The sequence below is a fragment of the Aplidium turbinatum genome, chromosome 3 (genome assembly GCF_918807975.1).
Source record: "Aplidium turbinatum chromosome 3, kaAplTurb1.1, whole genome shotgun sequence".
Taxonomy (NCBI): domain Eukaryota; kingdom Metazoa; phylum Chordata; class Ascidiacea; order Aplousobranchia; family Polyclinidae; genus Aplidium; species Aplidium turbinatum.
The window spans coordinates 15,659,189-15,679,300 of record NC_137474.1 but is presented as its reverse complement, the minus strand read 5'-3'; the positions used below and the strand labels follow the sequence as shown (position 1 = coordinate 15,679,300).

Genomic DNA, 20,112 nt, shown 5'->3' with positions numbered 1-20,112 from the left:
CAGTGCATAATTTCATTTGTGCAGTTTCGTTGAGTTGAAGAACATTGCAAATTAATTATTTTACCAGACAGCGCAAAAGACTTGAAAAAAAAAACGGCCACGTTCCATGCTCAAAACTACACAGCTGGTACGAGCTAAAAATAGCATGCTTGAATCAAAAACGTCAACGTCAAAGTTCGCGTTGTGACGTCACAGAGATTGGTGAGATTAAAAGAAGTCCGATTGTCGCAGTTTGCAGAAAAATGCTTTGATCATACCTGCTCAGCCAAGTCAGCAAAGCTGGTCTTTTTTACATTGTTTCAACGACTGCAGATGATAAATCAATGTAAAAAGGACCAGTTTTGCTGGCTGGAACATGCAGCGTAGTGTTGTGTAACACAGAACTAGTAAACTCTTTAAAGTTTAACCAGAATTGTAAATAGTTGTAGGAAGCATCAGTTGTAATAAGCGTTGCAGCCTAGTCAGCACAGACATCTTCCCAACAATTACGCCCATTCACAATAAACCTTTTTTTTTAGTAAATTGGTTAAACGAATCAATCGTATAATCGTATCAAAACGTCTGGCAAATAGGTGATTCGATTAACTGATTTCGTCTGTATTATGTTTTTACTGTGATTCCAATAAATACCATACTAACTTTTTTAGATTGAAAACTATGGCAGTTGTGAAGCAATACTGACAACACACAATCATGTACAGTAGCGTATTATAAAAGTTATCAATGTCAAGGCACAGAACTGTGAATAGCAAATTGTATGTATGGACAATGTAACCGAAGGTAAGTGTAAAAAACCTTGACTTGCACAAAAAAAACTACCTGGTAGGCTATGGGTGCAACCTAATTCGTACCGTCAGTTCGTACCTTAAAAAGATCGAGAGAAAAAAATAAAAAAGCTGTAGTCGCTGATCGCAGTTTCCGCAAACATTTTAAAAGGGTTAGGGTGTCTGAGTATTGGTATCCGCAAACAAACAAACTGAAAAGATCGAGAGAAACAAATAGAACATCGCTGATCGCAGTTTTCGTTTTTCCGCAGTTTCCGCAAACATTTTAAAATTTCTGGTATGATAATGCAAACATTTTAAAATTTCTGGTAATGATCCTAAGAGTTTGCCGAAGTCGCTGATTGCAGTTTCCGCAAACATTTTAAAAGGGTTAGGGTTGATGGGAGTTTCCGCAAACATTTAAAAGGGTTAAGGTTTAGGGCTAGGGTGTTTCCGCAAACAAACAAACTGAAAACATCGAGAGAAAAAAATAGAACAAAGCTGAAGTCGCTGATCGCAGTTTCCGCAAACATTTTAAAATTTCTTTAAATGATCCTAAGAGTTTTTGTTTGTTTGCGGAAAATTTTAAAATATTTGCGGAAACTGCGATCAGCAACTTCGGCTTTGTTAATTTTTTCTCTTGATCTTTTCAAGGTACGAACTGACGGTACGAATTGTTCATGGTACGAATTAGGTTGCATCCGTAGGCTATAGTTCATGTGCATATTTGCATCCATTTTGTCCGCCCCGATAGCTCAGTTGGTTAGCGCATCACTTCTGGTACAAAGAAGCTTCAAGATCAAGCGGCGCTGGTTCGACTCTCAGGGTGTGCGCTTGAGCAACGCAAGTTAAGGACTGCTGTCCATTCAGCAGCATTTAATTGATGGAATAATTCCCCAGCAACAAGACTTCAATAATCGGAAACTTCATTTTGTCAATTTCGGTGACCGTGCCTGCTTCAGTGATTGAAAGCCTCTACAAGTATGTGAAACTGCCAGGGTTAAGCTCTTTAGGAAGCTTTGCCAGTCAGAGGATAAAGATTCATTCAATCAAGGAACACTGAAAATCGTATTAACTTAAACACTTAAGCAGTACTGGTAACTCTTATTTTATTAGAAACGTATTTTCATACTCTTAAGTGTTTAATGATTTGGTGATATTGCCTACGCTTCAGAAAACAAGCTGTTACAAAACCGCTGTTGATAAACAAAATAGTTGATAAACCGAACCTCACTTTCGGAATTGGTTGCATCCGGTCGAGTCTAGCTCGTTTATTAATGTCAGTCTTCTATGTATATATTTTAACACACACACAGAGTCAATGTGTTGAAATTTTTTTATGTGTCTGCTTGTGATATCTTATTTATTTCACCACTTCTTACTAAACTTGGTTCGGGCTACTTTTCTATTCGCTGCTGCTATGTTAATAGCCTACCGTACTCCAACTTTGAAATGCAGACCAATAACATTAATCAACTTCACCTTTTAGGATAAACATTTCCTTGTTCCTAAAATCAATTTTTTTTAAGTCCGTCTCTATAACCTAGTTTGTCAGCGCGTGACTTCGTGAACCAAGAAGGTTCAATATCAAGCAACGCTGGTTTGACTTTCCGGGTGTGCGCTTGAGCAACGCACATGAAGGGCTGCTCCCCATTCACTGACATCTAATAGATGGAATAATTTCCCGGCAACAACAATTGGAAGACTTCACTCTGTTAATCACGGTAACTGGCCCTGCATTAAAAGTCTTTTCAAGAATGCGAAACTACCAGGAATGACCTATCAAGGCTTTTTTAAATGTCATTCCTAAGATAAAGATTCAAAAACCAAACCAAAACTAGCCTATCCTAAATACGAAAACATGTCTCAATGCACCCACTATAGTAGTACTGGTACTGTAGTATTTGCCTATACTGACACCTGAAGAGACCTTGAAAAAATGTTACTATTAGCCAAATGTCTCTATAACCAAATTCTACTAGTTTGATTTTTGCTCAACATGTTACCTAAATATGGGTTGTAAAATAATGCATATTTTCTGTTTGGTGATGGAGATAACTTTCTTTTTTTACATGTATATATATAATTTACTTAAATGACATTGCCTTAACACAACTATAACCATCTAGGCCAGCTTATTTACAGTGTTCATTCGTGTCTTGTTTTCTGTTCTGCAGTGTCCAGTCACACTGAAATCTCACCTGCCACTACAGTATCTATTGTGACCTTGGTTGTTCGTTCAATTGTTTTGAGTTGCATTACAATATGCTCAGGCTTTGGCAATTTTATTGTATTTCTAACTTTATACAGGTAAGTACTAAGTAGTATGAGATTTCTTGGCTATTCGGGAAAGCAATTATGGATGCAGATTTATCTTTGATGTAGATATAATTCAATAGTCTTGCTAGAAGCCATGTAAAGCTGGTCATCTGGTTAGTCCGGAAAGCACCTCCACATTGGGGCTAAATACATCAGAAAGTGAAAAGGATGCTTAGACAGTAAATACCTTCCACCCCAAGGTTCATACAGAAATGACAATTTTGTTAATTTAAGTGGACACTTGACACTCCTGATAGAATATTAATTTCAGCACCGTCCTTAATAAATTGGTCGAAAAATGCGCTTTACTTGTAGAAAACCTTACATATTAAAATATCTTTGGAAAGAGTATGATAATTGCAATCAAAATATATAATAGCATTTAAATAGATGAAAAACGTTTCTGTGAAAAAAAATGTCAAAGAAATGCAAAAGTTTTTCCATTTTTTAAATTTTTTAGCACCAGTAAAAAATTTAGTAAGTCTCAAGGGAGACTTATATCATTCATAACTTTTTGCTGGCATTGTCACCATCCCTTACCCATATAATGATTAGAGATTTTCTTCCATAGGTGTATATATAAAAAATAAATGAATTTTGAATTTATGTTCTAGAAAAACTTGATATATTTGCAATTGTTTTTTAATTTTAAATGAAGCCACACAGAAGTAGCAAAAATCCTCTCATAGATTACTTCTCCAGTATATATTGCTTATGCCTGTAAAATTTCATGCCATTCTGACAAGAAATAAATAAGCAGTTGTAAATTGAGTAGTTGAAAGCATCAAAAAATGACTTTCAAAGAAAACAGCATTTGAAAAATATATACCCATTAAAACACAAGCTACATTACTCACATTTATCACTGTAAGTTTTGACACACAAACACATTGAATAAAGACAAAATTTTGCCATATTCTACCATTTAATTTTACCATAAGAGTAAATCTGAGTTCAGACATTGTAATCTGAAGTCACTTTGATTCTTTTCTTTCCACAAACATAAATTTATTATGGCAACTATTTAGGTTTGTCATGGAATGATTAAGATTATTACAGATGCTTCTTGCACCTTGTAGTTTGATTAGTAAGAAAAAAAGTGAGAAAAAAAAATTGATTAGTGAGAAAAAAAATTAGTTTGATTAGTGAGTAGTCAAAAAGTGATTCATTCTACTGTACGTGTACATATCTTTACTTGTAGAATGTATTATGCATGCTAATAGATTTTAATTATATATATACATTTGTATTTGACAGGCGACAGTATCTGTTGACACCAAGCAATAAACTTGTTCTCAGTTTAACATTTTCCAACTTCCTATTCTCTCTTCTTATTCTACCATTCTTCTTGACAAGCAGCATAAAACAAGAATGGATTCTTGGCAATGTGTGGTGTTCCCTCACAGGATTTGTTATGCTAACTGTTCTTGGTGCGAGCATGTTTACTCTCTCTGCCATTTCATTTGACAGGTATGATCGTTAATTCGTTAACTATCATTTTCTGAAAACAATTTTTTGTTATCTTAGCTAATGCAGAGTGGCTGAAAATTTAGATTAAGTAGATGGGAAGAAAATTGCCTACCTTTATACTGTATGCCTCTTCAAACATGTCATTAAGTGAACTGCTGAAGATACAAATTTTGCATGCTCTTTGGTATCAAATAGGTGTCTTTGCAAGCATTGTAACAGGATTCAATTATAGCTATGCCACACACAGCCAAATTTTGTTTATATATTTGTAATTATACTGAACCTTTTCATAAACACTGCAAACTGGTTCAATGTAGGTTATCAAACATGTGTTGAGAGCATTTTATTGCTAAGGTTTTTCATTGAAATCGTTGCATAAAATAAGTACCGTAACATATATACAGTAGCCTAAACAAAATTAATCAGGTTTGGAAATAAGGTTGTAAAAGGGTGGAAATTTTTCGGGAATTTTGAAGGACCCCGGAAATATTATAAATTTTCATTTGGCATTTATTAATATACAATTTGGGTAGAGAGGTAACTCTTTTGAACCATAAACAAACATAACTCAGCAACAACACTACATTTAACATTATAAAACAAAAAACAAAAGCGAACGTTTTCGACTATTCATACAGCCCTTTTCAAGCCTTATGATTATATGATTCTTTAGCATTTCTTTTAATATGTATATATATATTTTTTTCTTATAGGCTTGAAAAGGGCTGTATGACTAGCCGAAAACGTTCGCTTTTGTTTTTTGTTTTATAATGTTAAATGTAGTGTTGTTGCTGAGTTATGTTTGTTTATTTATTAATATGTTTAAAACATTTCTTAATTATTTCATCAATTAGAAAAAAATATCAAAAACCTATCTTAAGCATTTCTTATTTTCTTTAATTGTTATAAAGTTCACTAATTTGGTGTTAATTAAGAATGAGGCTTATTTTTTCAATATTTAAAAAAATACTGATCATATTTGGAAACACTCACACCAAGGTCCGCAATAGGCTCGCAAATAAAAGGGTGGAAAAACTAGTATCAGTCAGGTCAAACTTGGCATTGTTTGAGCCCTGTGAAGACAATCCAACCCAAATTGAAGTTGACTCTGATGCTGCCCGAACAGTCATTAGTACATCATCTGAAGAAGCCGAGCAGGAGGAGATGCTAACCGGCAGCAACTAGAACCACGACTTTGTGACTGACTCAGGATTGTTTTTCTTTGTAAAAAACAGATTGTTATGATAATGATTCATTTTTGGAGTTATTAAACTAAACCATGTGTTTGTATGTTCTGAAGTATTTATACTTTTATTCTAAACAGTATAATATAAGGCCATTATTTTCCTGTTTCAACTGTTGCTTTCAATTGAAAATTTCCAGGAATTTTGCAACCCTATTTGAAAACTTGTATAATTTATTGAGAAAGCTTTCACCATAGCAAAGGCAGCTTCTTCAGTATCTTATTCAAAATGAAGGATCCTTGTATAACTTTTCACCCTAAACAACATCGAGGAACCAGAACAGAGACATCAGCGTCTATTTCTTTAATCATGGCATAATAGTTCAATATTTTCTTGTGATATCTATGTGATTTTAAACATCAAAAAATAAATTTAGGAAACTATGTCTTTATCATTTAATAGCCTGGCATTATATTGTTGTAGTCTTACTAGACTATTGAATGCATGATTATAATATTTTAGAATGGATGGTGACAAGTCCAGTAAGGATCGATATTTGTTTGAAGATGTTAAATCAATATAAAAATGATGGATTGTGCTGTCTGGGTATTGTATTTAAAATTTTCATATTAAATACAAAAGTTTTTTTGGCGCTTCAGTGTAGAAGGCCGGTAGCCTTGCCTATCGTAAACTGGATATGTGAATGCAACAAAACACCATGCATTTCATCCGTAGTCAAAAAAGGGATTTGGATAAGGATGTTAAAGCATAAAATGCATAAAGTACTTATATTTAACTAGTTTTATTCAAAACACTTTGTCGACTTTTGTGGTGAAAGTGAATGGTTGCAGTTCAGTTGTACAACAATAGTCATCATCCATATTGCATCCAGGTATTATGCGATTGTGCATCCATTGAAGTATCCATCAGTCATAACAAGTTACAGAATCATTGCCATCATCATACTCTGTTGGATAATATCCACATGTTGCTCTCTTCCCCCACTGTTTGGAGCATGGTCTCAATATCAATTCTATCATGCCAGGATGTCTTGCATGCCGCAGTGGGGATCAAGTGCTGGATTCGCTCTGTTTTGGGTGGGTAGTTAAATCAACAATTGAATTTGTAAACGACTAAGCATTTGATCGACATCAAAAGTTATGAAAAATCGAAAACTTTGATTTAGTTAAATATTTAATTGCAGTTATTCTAGCACAAACTATGATATTCAATTATTCAATAATAAACTTATACAAATGTTATATACCCTTTATTTATTTATTATTATTATTGTATGCTTTTTCCAGGTTATTATTTGTCTTATTTTTCCATACTTTGTGATGATCATTTCCTATGGTTGCATTTTTCAAGTGGCCAGAAAAAAAGCAAATGAACTTCACAACAATGTTCCACGCAGATTCTCCATGACACAGTAAGCTTCAATCTTATTTTTGACGATGTTACGCCTAATTTTAATGCTTTTTATTTTACGTCTGTTTTATGACGCAAAATTTTAGCTGCTTTGGTGTGAGCAGATAAATCAACTTTGTTCAACTTCCAGAGTAAACTCATTCATTGTGGAAGGCAATGAAGATGATGCGATCGTTGGTGACAGAGGAGCTGGACCTTCTCAGTTGTCGAAAAGTGAGTTGTTGCTTAAGTTTTACAAATAATTGACTTCAAAACCTCAAAACAAAAGTTTAACGTCAGTGCTGACGATTAAATTTTGTCGAATCGTATGTCTTTCGAGTGCAGTGTGCGTTTGGAAATGAATGTTTTGTGTTTCCTTGCCAAAAGAAAAAACGCAAAATTGATAACAAACTAACGTTGTCACCAAGTCTACGTCACACCGACCTGTGGAGTGATAAATGAATAAATAAAAATGTGTCTCCCGTTTATAAGGCACTCGCTTAATAAGCTAAAAATCACCATGTCTCAAAATAGTCTTACCTAACTGATATTATTGTATTAACAGACAGATTTGCTCCATTATTCAGTAATAGCGTAGTATGTTGGATCAATACAACAAGTAAAAGGTATAACAATGTGACCCACTGTTATAAATCATGGATCACTGTGATCTATGGCCAAAATACAATTCATGATCATCCACAGACACAGCCTTCAGCAAAGACTATTTCCGTAATCTTGCCACATACGAGCAACCGTCATCATGTGCTGTGGACTCCGGGATTGCGGCAAGCGTTTTAATTGATGAAAGTGTTGTTGAAAATACTGAGATTTCCTACATTTTGCCCCATCAGGTTTGTTGGCTTAATTTTTTTCCACCCTTAATTTGATTCAATGTCGTACGCTAAAAAAAATCCCAGACAGCAAAATCCATCAATTTTACATTGATTGCAGAGGTTGAATCAGTGTGAATATGGCAAATTTTGCTTTTTGGGACGCTTTTTTAAACTTAATGTCTTCAATGTGTTGTTGACAGGTGATAAACAAAAGCGAAAATACTGGGTCCACTCCTGGTATTGTTTTGCAAAACACGGGTGCCGTTTTTAAAGAGTCTCGCAACAACAACAATGCAACAGGGCTACATCATGATGTATCCCCCTACCCCGCTGCGTGTCATGCTGGCTTCATCGCAGAAGGAGACTCTCTCAACCCGCCGCAACTCCAAGCAACCATAGCTCATAAGGACACTCTCGACATGGATTATCTCCCTGTCCCAGCCAGCCAGAACTCCGGCCGTCACTCTCTCTCTGGGAGGAGGCAGGACAGACCAGAGAGGTTGCACAACAAGCGGAAGTCAATGTCTTTGCAAGAATACGACTCTCCCTCGATGTCCCCAGGGAAACTTCAGAAACACAACTCCTTGACAATGCTCAATGACCCATATCGAATGGGCAGCGAGATAACGATTCTTTCCGCTCGATCAAGTGAGTTGTCTACTTAAGTTGTTTTCTTTGTTTTTATCATGCACTTTTATTGTGTTTGAAAGTGCAAGCTAATGGTATTTCAGATAAATGAATCTATGTTCAGCATAGTGATAATGGTAGTTTTTATGCGGAAAGATTGTTTATGCCAGGGGTGGACAAACTTGTTCAATAATAGGGTCACTTTCTAAAAACTGAAAACATCCGCAAGCCGCAAAATGTGTAGTGTCAGTAAACTAGTTCAACAATGCAAGTTTTATATAAAATTACAAATAAAAACAACAACAATCAATAATTAGGCTTTTGTTTGATTTGCTAATCTCTGAAAGTTTGAACGATGTGTGTTAAAGCGGTACATTAGCTCAATAGTTATGTGCCTGACTCAAGATCAAGCGGCGCTGGTTCGGTTCTCGGGGTGTGCGCTTGAGCGATGCATTTCAAAGACTACTCTCCGTTGAGCGGCACTTAGTGGATGCAACAGTTCTCTGCAACCACACTTCACCAACAAAGTTTATTTTGTCAATCTCGGTAACCGGCCATGCGTCAGTGGTTCAAAACCTTTACAATTGCGAAACTGCCAGGAATAACCTATCAGAGGCTTTGTCAGTCTGAGAACAAATATTCAAAAACTAGTACACCAAATAATTCTCCCAAGTGTTCGTTTGTTGGGATTTCACGATTTTTTTATTTTACAACTTTATTTCAGAAAAACAGATTCACAACCCTATGTCCTGCTAAATACAGAAATGTCGCACACTTGTTCACTTGTCGTTTACTTGTTAGAACCTTTTTTATAACTAATTTGTAGAGTGGCATGTACTGCAATTTTGTAGAGTTATATCTTTTTGCATTTCGATCAGTTCCATGTTTACAGCAGACATATTTGTAACAAACGGCTGGCGAACTGGACAACTATATCACTGATCACATTAACATTGAATGGATTTATATTTACAAAGATATCAAAACATGACTTCAGCTCCTGCAAATCTGCCTTGGAACTCCTCCAGTAGTTCTTGCAATTTATTTTGCGTTCTTTCAATTTGTAGTCTGAACTTGCCTCTTCAAGAAAGCATTTGTTCTCATATGACAGAATGTTTTTTAAAAAACTTTGATTTTGTATTGGAAAACTTAAAACCATTTGAGCTGTGTCGGATATAAACTTTTGAATAATGAGGAAACAACATTTTCTCAATTTAAAATATTTTACTATCGGTATTCAGTTATATAAAGAGCCACAGAAATATGTCCGTGAGCTGCAGTTTGCCCACCATTGGTTTATACTCTGCGCGAGATATAAAATGTTCCAAAAGTTGTTTCTAACCTCTATCGTTTTTATGAATTACTTTGGAGAAACTCGCCTGAAGTATATACCTATACCACCAAGCGCTTTTTGTCATCAAAAGTCATTGAAAGAATTTTTTTATTTATGAAATTAAATTTCTGTAGGAAATCTCACAAGATCTGGCAATTCCTCAAGAAGTTCTTTGTTCTCTCGTCTGTCATTCCGCCCGAAGCCGTGGTCGTATTCGCACACTCGTTACTACAGCAACCAAAAGAAAGTTAGTTGCATTTCCTTTTGCTGTATAGTAATGCTTTAGTCCTCAAATACCGCATTTGAAACCTTCTTTAAAAACTTAAACCATCAGCAGCATAACTGTGATAAACTAAATGGTGCGCACTCACACCTGGCGTATAGACACATGGAACAACATTTTTATTATTTTTTTAACACGATAAATACATTACCCAACTAAGAACACTTTTGTGATACCACCCCAGAGCCCAGACAGCAAATCAACCGTTTTTTCCATTGATTTATCGTCTGCAGACGTTGAATCAATAGAAAAAAAAAACGTTTCATTTGCTGCCTGGGACATATTAATGAGAATGCTGGCAAACTTCCGCGAGCTCAGCATCTAGTTTATCAAAAGCCCATCAGATATGACGCATACGATGTCGACGCACACGGGGTCGCAAAGTCACTGTTGGTTCAATTCATGGCGACCTTCGATTCAACTATAATTATTAGTTAATGAAACATACCGTAAGAAAGAGACTGAGGTTTCCACCAATAAGTTTTCCACATGATCTTGAGGTAGAAGTGACTCTTTATTGTACATATGAATGTATGAGGAATTAATGTTGTGTCATTTTATTTAACAGAAATTAAGTTCGTTGTGATCTGAGCGTGGCGAATTTTTAAGTCGTCGTTTCGCCGAAACATTTTTGTACAGAAGCAGTTAAATAAACTTTCAATTGTGTTCATTTTTATAAACTTGGCCAACTGATAATATCTTCCTAAGTAATCATCTTGTCATTGCGTGACAATCGGCTGCTCTTCTAATCGGTTTCTTCCCTTCCACCAATGCATAATTTATTCAGAAGCCGCTCTTTCAATGGTTTTTTCTTATTTTTATTAAAAAAAATGAAAATTATGCCGCTTGGACTGCCAACACTTGCTTGGCATACTATCGATTCAGGTGTGGGTTTTCAGGTCCATTATTTTTATGTTAATTCAACGTTAAAGTTGTTTATACAGCCAGTTATATAATTTACACGCTCACTTCTAAGAGCATGAAAATCATGAAATCGATTGTCAAAAAGTTCAACAAATTTATCTTACTTGCAATTTTAATGATCAATATCACTAATTCAACCTCACTGTTGATAGCTTATCATGCTGTCTGGTTCGAAATGTAATTTGACCAGCGGGATTTTGCAGGCCATGTGCACTATCTTGTGTGTCATGGGGATCCTCCTCATCACCATGGGTCCGTTTCTCGTCACAATCCTGCACGAAATAGTCCACGCCCAACAAATCACCGTGACCAGCTATAAACCCCCTGTGGCAGATTGGCTCGTATCCGCATCCACAATCCTGATGCTTCTAACGTACGTCATTGTGTTCGTATTCTTTCAAGCAACTCTCGACTGCAGAAACTCTATTTCTTCTTTTGATCAGTGTCACTTCAAAGAAAGGGTCCGCTTTCGTCAGTTGTTAAATGTTGACGACAGCAGCTGACTGTGTGTTGTTCATCAACGCATGCAACAGCAAGGTGATGATATTTTATCCCTGTAGATAAGACTCCCGTCGATGATTTTTTGCTGCGATAACAGGTGTGCTTTTTAGATGTATTGCTGGCTAACATCGGTCCAGACACGTTTTCAACAGAACCCGCTGTTGTATCCAATAGTGATAATTCATTGCCCCTTCACGTACTGAAGCGAATTTTATTTACTGTTTAAAATGATAATTTTGTGTTTGTTTTTTCAGCTGGTTATGCGCACAGTTTTGTTTTAGCTGCACAGCCGAGTGGTGAGAGCCATGGTCCGACGTTCGAAAGAGCGCCGGTTCGCCACCGCTCTAGAGCATGTGGCATTGTGGCTGTATCTTTGGCAAGACACTTATAGACACGCCGTCGATTACGGATGCCGAGTGGCGCCCCTTCGACTATAGCACTTGATTTCTCTCATGTATACAGTACGCTACTCCAGAGAGGAATTTCCGTGGTCCTTCTTGGCTTGCTGAACTGAACTTGTTTCAGCTTAAAATATTGTGCGATAGATTTTACAGAAATTTCAGATATGTTTTTTTCCTGTCAAACATTTATCAGTTGTAGATTCACTGCTAAGTCTGATGATAGCCATGTTTACAAAACTACGATTTTGCAAACAGTACATCATTAAATACGTTTAAAGTTGTTTTTTTTGCCATGTTCAGCAGTCAATATATGAACGAAGCTTGTAATGTACAGCGTCCCTCAAATTTAGCTAACCACTAACTATTGTGGTGACAGCTTTAAAACCAATACCCAACCCTTCAGTCAAGATATCCTTAGTCTATGCCTAGTGAATCAAGCCTTTTAATTAGAGGCCTGTGGCCATACGGTGCGTACCAATCAAATAGTCCAGTCCATTTCTAACTAACCTCGAATATTTCATTCAAAAGTGTGCTTTGTTATAAAAAAGTGGATTTTAATGTCTTGCATAAATTTAAAAAAAGTAAATTCTACTTATGCATAATTTTAAAGGTAACTTTTCAGTTTCTACAAGGCAATCTTGTGGCTCTGACTTTACATCAATACACCTCATCCTGTCAATGCAATTCCATTGCAGTTGCGTGTACTACCCGTTGATATATGGCCTGTGGAACAGGACGGTTCGCAAAGAAGTAAGAAGCTTGCTAGGTGGCCGTGCAAAGACTCCTGTGACTAGAAGAACTCGGATCCTTAGTCTGACAACTCATCTCAAAGGTGCTTGTACTTTACATTAAAAAAATTGGCTGCCCATGGGCAACAATTCGAATTCACTGCACACTAGCGTAACTGAGAGCAGGAAAAGTGTCAAGAAGGATGATTTTCAAAACTTCTAAAAATATATAATTGATATTTAGCATCTAGATTCCTTGGATGCAAAAACTGTGTTACTTTGAGAAATTCACGATCTTTAATTTTATTCCAATAGCGATCTTTTCCCTTGCAGACCTAGGTCTATCCCCGCGACTTACAGCGGCAATCATGCAGGAGACGGCAGCCGTGGCCACCATCGTTAGGCCGATGACCCTTGAGAGGAAATCGACCAAGAAGCAACCGGTTCAGGGATCTTTGCGGGGCAGATTGAAACAGAGCGGGAAAAAATCTTCCGACTTGCAAACGGGAAAGTTCAATGACAAAACGAAAAAACCATTGGCAAAGAAAAACATTTGCAAGAACGATACATCGGTAGCTGAGCCACCAGCGCCTCATCGCAGTGAATACAAGATGCGTTTAAAAACGAAGGAAGAAGAGGAAATGTTTTCCAAACTGAACACTAACAACAGCAACAGCAGCAAGTACAGAGCAAGAGAGAAGCCACTCAAAAGTCTTCTGCAGTTAGACTCGGCTGAGGTAATGAGCAGTGATGTGCTGCTACCTGCTTTGCTTTACAGCACACCAGGCACGCGTCATGGCGTCGAGTTCCGTAGACGACGTCACGAGGTCGTGACGTCACATGACGAGCCGTGCTGCAGCGGTCTTTCGAAGAATCGTCGCGACATCAATTCCGATCACCGTAAAAATAATCAAGAAATGAAACGAATAAGCAGTCACCAAGTTTTATCCAGAGATACGGCCACTTACTCCGATGAAGCATCGTCCGACTCGAGTATCAAAACTGAGTCAGCGACAAAGAAAACAAACATAAGGATGCCCTCGTCTAACTTAATTCACTTAGAAGCGGGGGAACCAATCAAGATAAGACGCTGGAACAAACCCCAGATGGTGGATTACTTTGCGCAGACCTTAGCTTACAGTCTTGTCGAAGAGGCCAAGGATCCTGTGTGAACTTCTGATATTTCGGATTATTAGATAAAGCACCTGTCCTGAGCCGGTGGACCTGGGTCCGATATCAGGGAAGAATGTATCAGGATTAATTGGATTTTCAGTTTGATTCGATAATATGCTCGACTGCGCCTTCCAGAACAAAGCATGTTTGCGCTGCGCAACTGCCGTTTTGAAAATTCACATTGTTTCTCACTTTCACCTGATTTACTTCTTAGGTTAATATGATTGCGTAATGTTTGCATATGTTTTACCGTTTTGCTGTACATAGCCTACACCTATTTCACAACCGAAAACTTACTTTGCAGTGTCCGTAATACACTATTGCATGCTGTTATTGCTACTATTTCACTCCCTTGAACTTTTTATAACAGTTACGATACTCCAGATATTGATCTAATGCCGTCATAAAATTTTGAGAATCACGTTCGATGCTTTACCTTTGCTGCACAATGGCATAGCTTTCATTACTAAGTGTTACTATTTCCCTCTGCACATGCTTTGCTGGTATGGTGATGTTTCTTGTGATTAATTCATGAAATGAACCCATGGCTTTCTGCTTATACCCATTTTATTGGATGCAGGCTCATCGATTTTTAGATTCACTATTAATTTTTATGCATTTTTGAAAGTGCTGCAATTGCGCTGGTCAGTTGCTTGTGGCTGAATTCATGAAATTAATGATGGGTTGTCATTTAATAAGATGCATCATGTATCGCACAAGTTTTTATCGCACATCTATGTATCGCACAAGTTTTTAATTGCTGCACAATTTAGCGTTTGAATGTGACGTTTCTTCGTCAGATCAATACGTTTAATCATCTCTGACTTACCTTATAAAATCCCTCCATTTTGATCTATCTTTCGTTTTTGTAAGTAATTCCTGCATGCTTTTTAGGCCTGTAATTTGTTTGGCGTCAAAATTTTTGTCGTTTTTTTTATTCGCTTACCTTGCACCAACCAACCCAGTCAACATTTCATTTACTAACGAGCCGTTTCTTACCTTATCCCGTTTTATTGGATGCAGACTCGTAGATTTTTAGGTTCACTAGTAATTTTTATGCATTTTCGAAATAATTGCCATGGTTTGCAGTTTATAAAGTGATTTTGTTGGTATTTACTGAGTTTCTGCGTGCATTACCTATACCGTCCAGCCAGCAAATATTTTGGCATTGAATCAATGTGTTGCAGACGTTGATTTAATATAAAAAAGACTAACTCGTTGCCTGTGTAGTGTGTATGCGTACACACGGACGGTGCTTTTTTATTTCCTTGTGCCCATCAGATGGTTCCATGCAAAGTTCTGTTCATGTTTGCTGCTAATTAGACTGGAGTCTTTGTACGATTCTCACAACAATCATGTCATTGTCACCTATCATCGAAAACTATCGAATTTTTGAGGTCATCGAATTATTTTGATTAGTTTGATAGAGCATTAGTTTGCAACACAAGATGTGACTGTGCGATAGATAATGTGAAGGCTGATTATAATTAATCGGTTTCATATTTTTAAAGTTTTGTTAACGTCCATATGGATGCTATTTCATTTTATTTATGACTTGTTTTTTTCTATGCTTTTGTTGCGGGCTGATGTTTTTGTGCGTAATGTTACCTAACCTTGTTCCTTCTAATAAAGTAGCCATAAGCTACCTGCTGATTGTTTCAGAGGTTTCCGTATGCATACGTAAACGTAACAAAGCACATTTTGGCCTCATAAAGTGAAGAGCAGCACTTTTGTAAAAGTGTCACCACCCATAAGTCATACACACGACGCATATGCCAAATTTCAACTAATCAAACTAAACCACGATTTGAGTATAACACCCAGTGACGTAGCGTGACTCATTTGATTTGGGGGGGGGGAGGCACGTCAGAAGCACAAATATTTAACTTGACATGAAAATTTAGCCACTGGTTATTTTTGGTCTATAACATTCCAAATTTTACTCATTATCCAATAAACGCTTTTGTGTTAAACTCTAGCCATTTTTCCTTTTCTAATTTAGCCTAGTGGGTGGGATGGCGCAGCGGATAAGGCGTTGAGTTTCCAGCATAGCCGTACGAGCCAGGGGGGCAGCCGCCCCCCTGTTGTTTTAAAACGTCGCGAATTCGGGCAAAATCTTGAAATTTTAAGGGCAAAAATTGCTATATAAAAAGCTACAAAATTGCATGAATTAAGAAAAACTATAAGTTAGTATCTTTTATCTATTAAACTAAGTACAGCCTCTTATTTGCACAAGAAATGTGCCGCAAAATTTTCACTTGGCACACCCGTATTGATGTATTGTATTGCATGGTGATCTAACTGTAGTACGAAATGCATTTAACCAACTGCATCATGCCAATTTGGGCAGCCACCAAAATATGTCTCTAATACTTTTGTGAAACTGCCCAAATTAAAACGCAAAATTTGCTATACAGCTAATTTTATTAATTTTCACAAATGCATCGTGTTGATTTGGGCAGCTGAAAACATGAAATTATTTGATGAAACTGATTAGTCTGTTTATGCAACTGCCCAAATTAGCGTGAGGCAGTTTCCCCAGTTGGGTATTGCAAAGAGCGAGTTTTGCCATTACCAAACATGCAAATATCTCAGCCAGGAATTAGCAACAAGAAAACATAGAGACTTGTAGCTTTATTTCCGAAAAATGCCGAAGAAAACATGATCTTATCCTTTTGCTATGCCACCGGACAGCACCATTTTACAGGAATATTCATAACCACATTTTTGTTGAAAATACTCTCAGAATGCACCAAATTTAAAGTAATTTTTCAAAAATTTCTAGGAGAGGCCCCCCAGACTCCCCACTGCTGGTTGTCGCCATAAGCGAAACACGCCGTCAACCCCCTCCCTTTCAAAATTACTGGCTACGCCACTGCTGGTGATCTTGTTATGTTAGTCTTTCACTGCTATCACCCACCGCATACATTAAATTTGAGTAATTTCTGTAAAAGCGTGCACATTTGGGCAAATTTTCGTTCTGCCCCCCCAAAATGGTTTGGTCTCGTACGGCTATGGTTTCCAGTAATGCAAACCCAGCTCGTCTCTCGGCTAAGTTGGTTGTTGAAAACACCGCTCATCTCTACCTAAGGTGTAATAAATTGGGTGGGCATAATTTCTGAAGGAAAGGCGACCGAGAGAAAGGAACTGGCCAGTGGCCACCCTACTCTTCTTAGTGCCGATGGCTTAGTTTTAGTACAATGAGAGCCTTATCTTCCCATACCCGACACTTGAATCAACTATGGAACCACCTTTACCTTTTTTAAGTTTAGCCTGTTTGCAATAATACTGAGCAACAGGCTATGTAATTTTGCAATAACTAACGATAAGATACGCACAAGGCACAACACGAAAAAGACTCATAACAAGTTAGACAAAAATGGATACATCACGTATGCGAAATTCGATCTGGGTTTCTTGAATTCGGCAAACGGGTTTTCGAAAATGAATTATAACTTATTGAAATTAGGCTACAGTGTGGTTACAATTTATTTTAGATCTATTGTTTGTTTAAGGTCTAATGTTTGTTTATAAGTTGAATTAAGATTAAGGCTGTCTGATCTGACTACAGTGCCTGATGAAAATTCTATTCATCTAAATTTAGCTATCTGACTCCATGAACTAAATTCCACACAATTGTTATTCGAATTATAATTTTAAGTTATCAGAAGGTGTTCATATAATATTGTAGGTCTATAACACAAATTGAATTTAAACATTACAGAATAGTGAAATTGCAGAACAGGGAAACATTATTACGAATTATTACATTTTAACTAAACAATCAATTTTATGTTTTTTGAGAGCTGAACTGGTCTAACTGAGCTCTCGCCAAATGCGAACAAATCATATTATTTTCTGTTTCCCTTTTTCTATTTACTTCGGGAGCAGTTTACATGGAAAATTACAAAAACACTAGGAAATAAATTTAAGTTAAACTAGTTCACTATAGTAAAAGGCAGGAAAACTTACATGATGAAATAATGGATCGCTACAGAGGCCCCCCAAATTTGGGCTAAATTGGAACCAAGGGTACCAAGTTTAGTTCAAATTTAAGGAGTTAAAAACGTTATGGAATAAAATTGTAACAGATATAGTATAAACTAGGTATGTTTAGTGTTTGTGATAATAATGTGGTGTTGTGTTTGTGATATCGTTTCGCGAAATGATTCTGCGTGGTTCCACCGCCTTCCGCAAAGGAATGTCTAAGTTTGTGTCATGTATTTGAGTCCGCTGCATGACAAGTTTCATTGCTTTATGGGCGCCGTCGCAAGTCCTAGGAGGCATTCATTGTTTGTCTGACTCTTTTCGTTAAATTGGCTTGATCATGATGTAGCTTTGTCTTGCTTTGTCGTCACAAGGATTTGTCGAACGACGTCGTTTGGCGTCATCACAGCAAGACAGCTTTTGTATTCGTTGTATGGCGCTAGAGAGACGCTGCAGCATTGGCTCTGAAGGCACTTTGTTTCTTTTTCGGCGGTGAGAATGGCATAACACTCGCATTTCTGATCTGAGTGGTTCATGATGGTTTCTGAGAAAAGGCAAAATAAATTCAATTACACGTCCGACTATAGAAATATTTGTCGACTTGGTTTGTTAGCCGACCTGCACGAAATGTGAAGGTATTATTTGTAATGCGGAAAACAATGAATACATAACAAAAGAATACACGCTTCGATAGGTCTAAATACCATTCACAAATTTGTAAATGTTTATTAGTCTGAACAGTCGTTCAGCAACTGCAAATAAAACACAGAAATAAAAAAGATACAGTACATGATTCAAAACCATGCGGTTGTTTCATGCAGTATGGAAAGTAATGTTTCGTGGGCATATGCATGCTTGCCCAATAAAGGTTAAATAGGTTAGTAACATGCAGTGGCGTAGCTAGGAAATGTGCCGCCCGGGGGCGGATTCAGATTTTGCCGCCCCTTTAAGAAAAAGCATGTAAAAATGAAATTTTTTTATTTGACTTAAAGTGGAATTATTGTATGTTTTGAACCAGTAGCGTAGCCAGTAATTTTGAAAGGGGGGGTTTTAAGGGCCGGCGGGCGAAGCCCGACGGCGTCCTCGCCAAAGACGACACCTAGCGGCGGGGGGTCTGGGGGGCCTCCCCCAGAAAATTTAAAAAAATTACTTTGGATTTGGTGCATTCTGAAAGCATTTTCAACAAAAATGTGGGTATAAATCCCCTAGAATAAATATTCCTGTAAAACGGTGCTGTCCGGTGGCATAGCAAAAGGATAAGATCATGTTTTCTTGAGCATTTTTCGGTAACTTAATAAAGCTAAGTCTCTATGTTTTCTTGTTGCTAATTAATTCCTGGCTGAGATATTTGAATGTTTGGTAATGGCAAAACTCGCTCTTTTAATGGAGTTTCGTTTAAAATTAGGCAACTTTGTTTTAGAGACATAGAGACTGAAAGGATCATTCTCAATGTCGTGACGTCACATGCGTGCCAAAGGGGGGTTGTAACCCCCAAACCCCTCCTCCCCCTTGGCTACGCCACTGTTTTGAACGTTGCCATTCTGTTTGCTTTTATTTTCCGTGTACTTTTGCATTATCAACAAAAAAAACAAAACGTCCTGTCTGAAAGTGCGCCCCCCAGACGTGCCGCCCGGGGCGGTCCGCCCGCCCCCCCACCTAGCTACGCCACTGGTAACATGCCATGCTAACCATTAGATATGCGCATTTGCATGCCACACGCTCAGTTGCAGTCATAGTGCGATGTTTTAACTATTTCCCGATTAGTTTTCTTTTTTCAATTTCCTTTTTCGCCTTAGTTGTGTGATGTTCTAGTCGTTACCAAACAAATTGGGTATGCTAGCTCCAGTGTATGCTGAACTGAGTGTTACCTACTTAGTCGGTTACCGCGTGACTTCGTGAACGAAGAAGCTTTAAAATCAAGCGGCGCTGTTTCGACTCGGGGTATGCGCTTGAGCAACGCATTATAAAGACACTTCTCCATTCAGTGCCACTTAATAGATGGAATATTTCCTCTCCGCAACAACACTTTAACAATCATAAACAGATGTCTATGGTTAAAGAAAATCACCTCTTTACCAAATTTGTATTAGGATATTTCAACAATCGAAAACTTTACTGGTGGATTGATTTTTGAATCTTTATCCTCGGACTGACAATCAATCAATCAATCAA

At 37.3% G+C, this 20,112-nt stretch overlaps 1 protein-coding gene across 1 annotated transcript; it reads left to right on the top strand.

The window, feature by feature from the left end:
• Window positions 1-649: 649 nt before the first annotated feature.
• On the top strand, window positions 650-15,598 carry LOC145767441 (uncharacterized). The gene is made up of 12 exons (XM_082579259.1): window positions 650-780; window positions 2,942-3,074; window positions 4,341-4,553; window positions 6,630-6,834; window positions 7,045-7,169; window positions 7,299-7,381; window positions 7,853-8,001; window positions 8,184-8,631; window positions 10,078-10,190; window positions 11,354-11,523; window positions 12,748-12,884; window positions 13,114-15,598. The coding sequence occupies exons 1-12, from the start codon at window positions 762-764 to the stop codon at window positions 13,950-13,952; spliced, it is 2,634 nt and encodes an 877-aa protein (XP_082435385.1). The 5' UTR covers window positions 650-761; the 3' UTR covers window positions 13,953-15,598.
• The last annotated feature ends 4,514 nt before the right edge of the window (window positions 15,599-20,112 follow it).

Excerpts from the sequence above, each read along its gene's own strand:
- LOC145767441 (XM_082579259.1), top strand. Across the intron at positions 7,170-7,298 it reads CGCAGATTCTCCATGACACA|AGTAAACTCATTCATTGTGG; the intron begins GTAAGCTTCAAT and ends TTCAACTTCCAG. Across the intron at positions 8,632-10,077 it reads GATTCTTTCCGCTCGATCAA|GAAATCTCACAAGATCTGGC; the intron begins GTGAGTTGTCTA and ends AAATTTCTGTAG.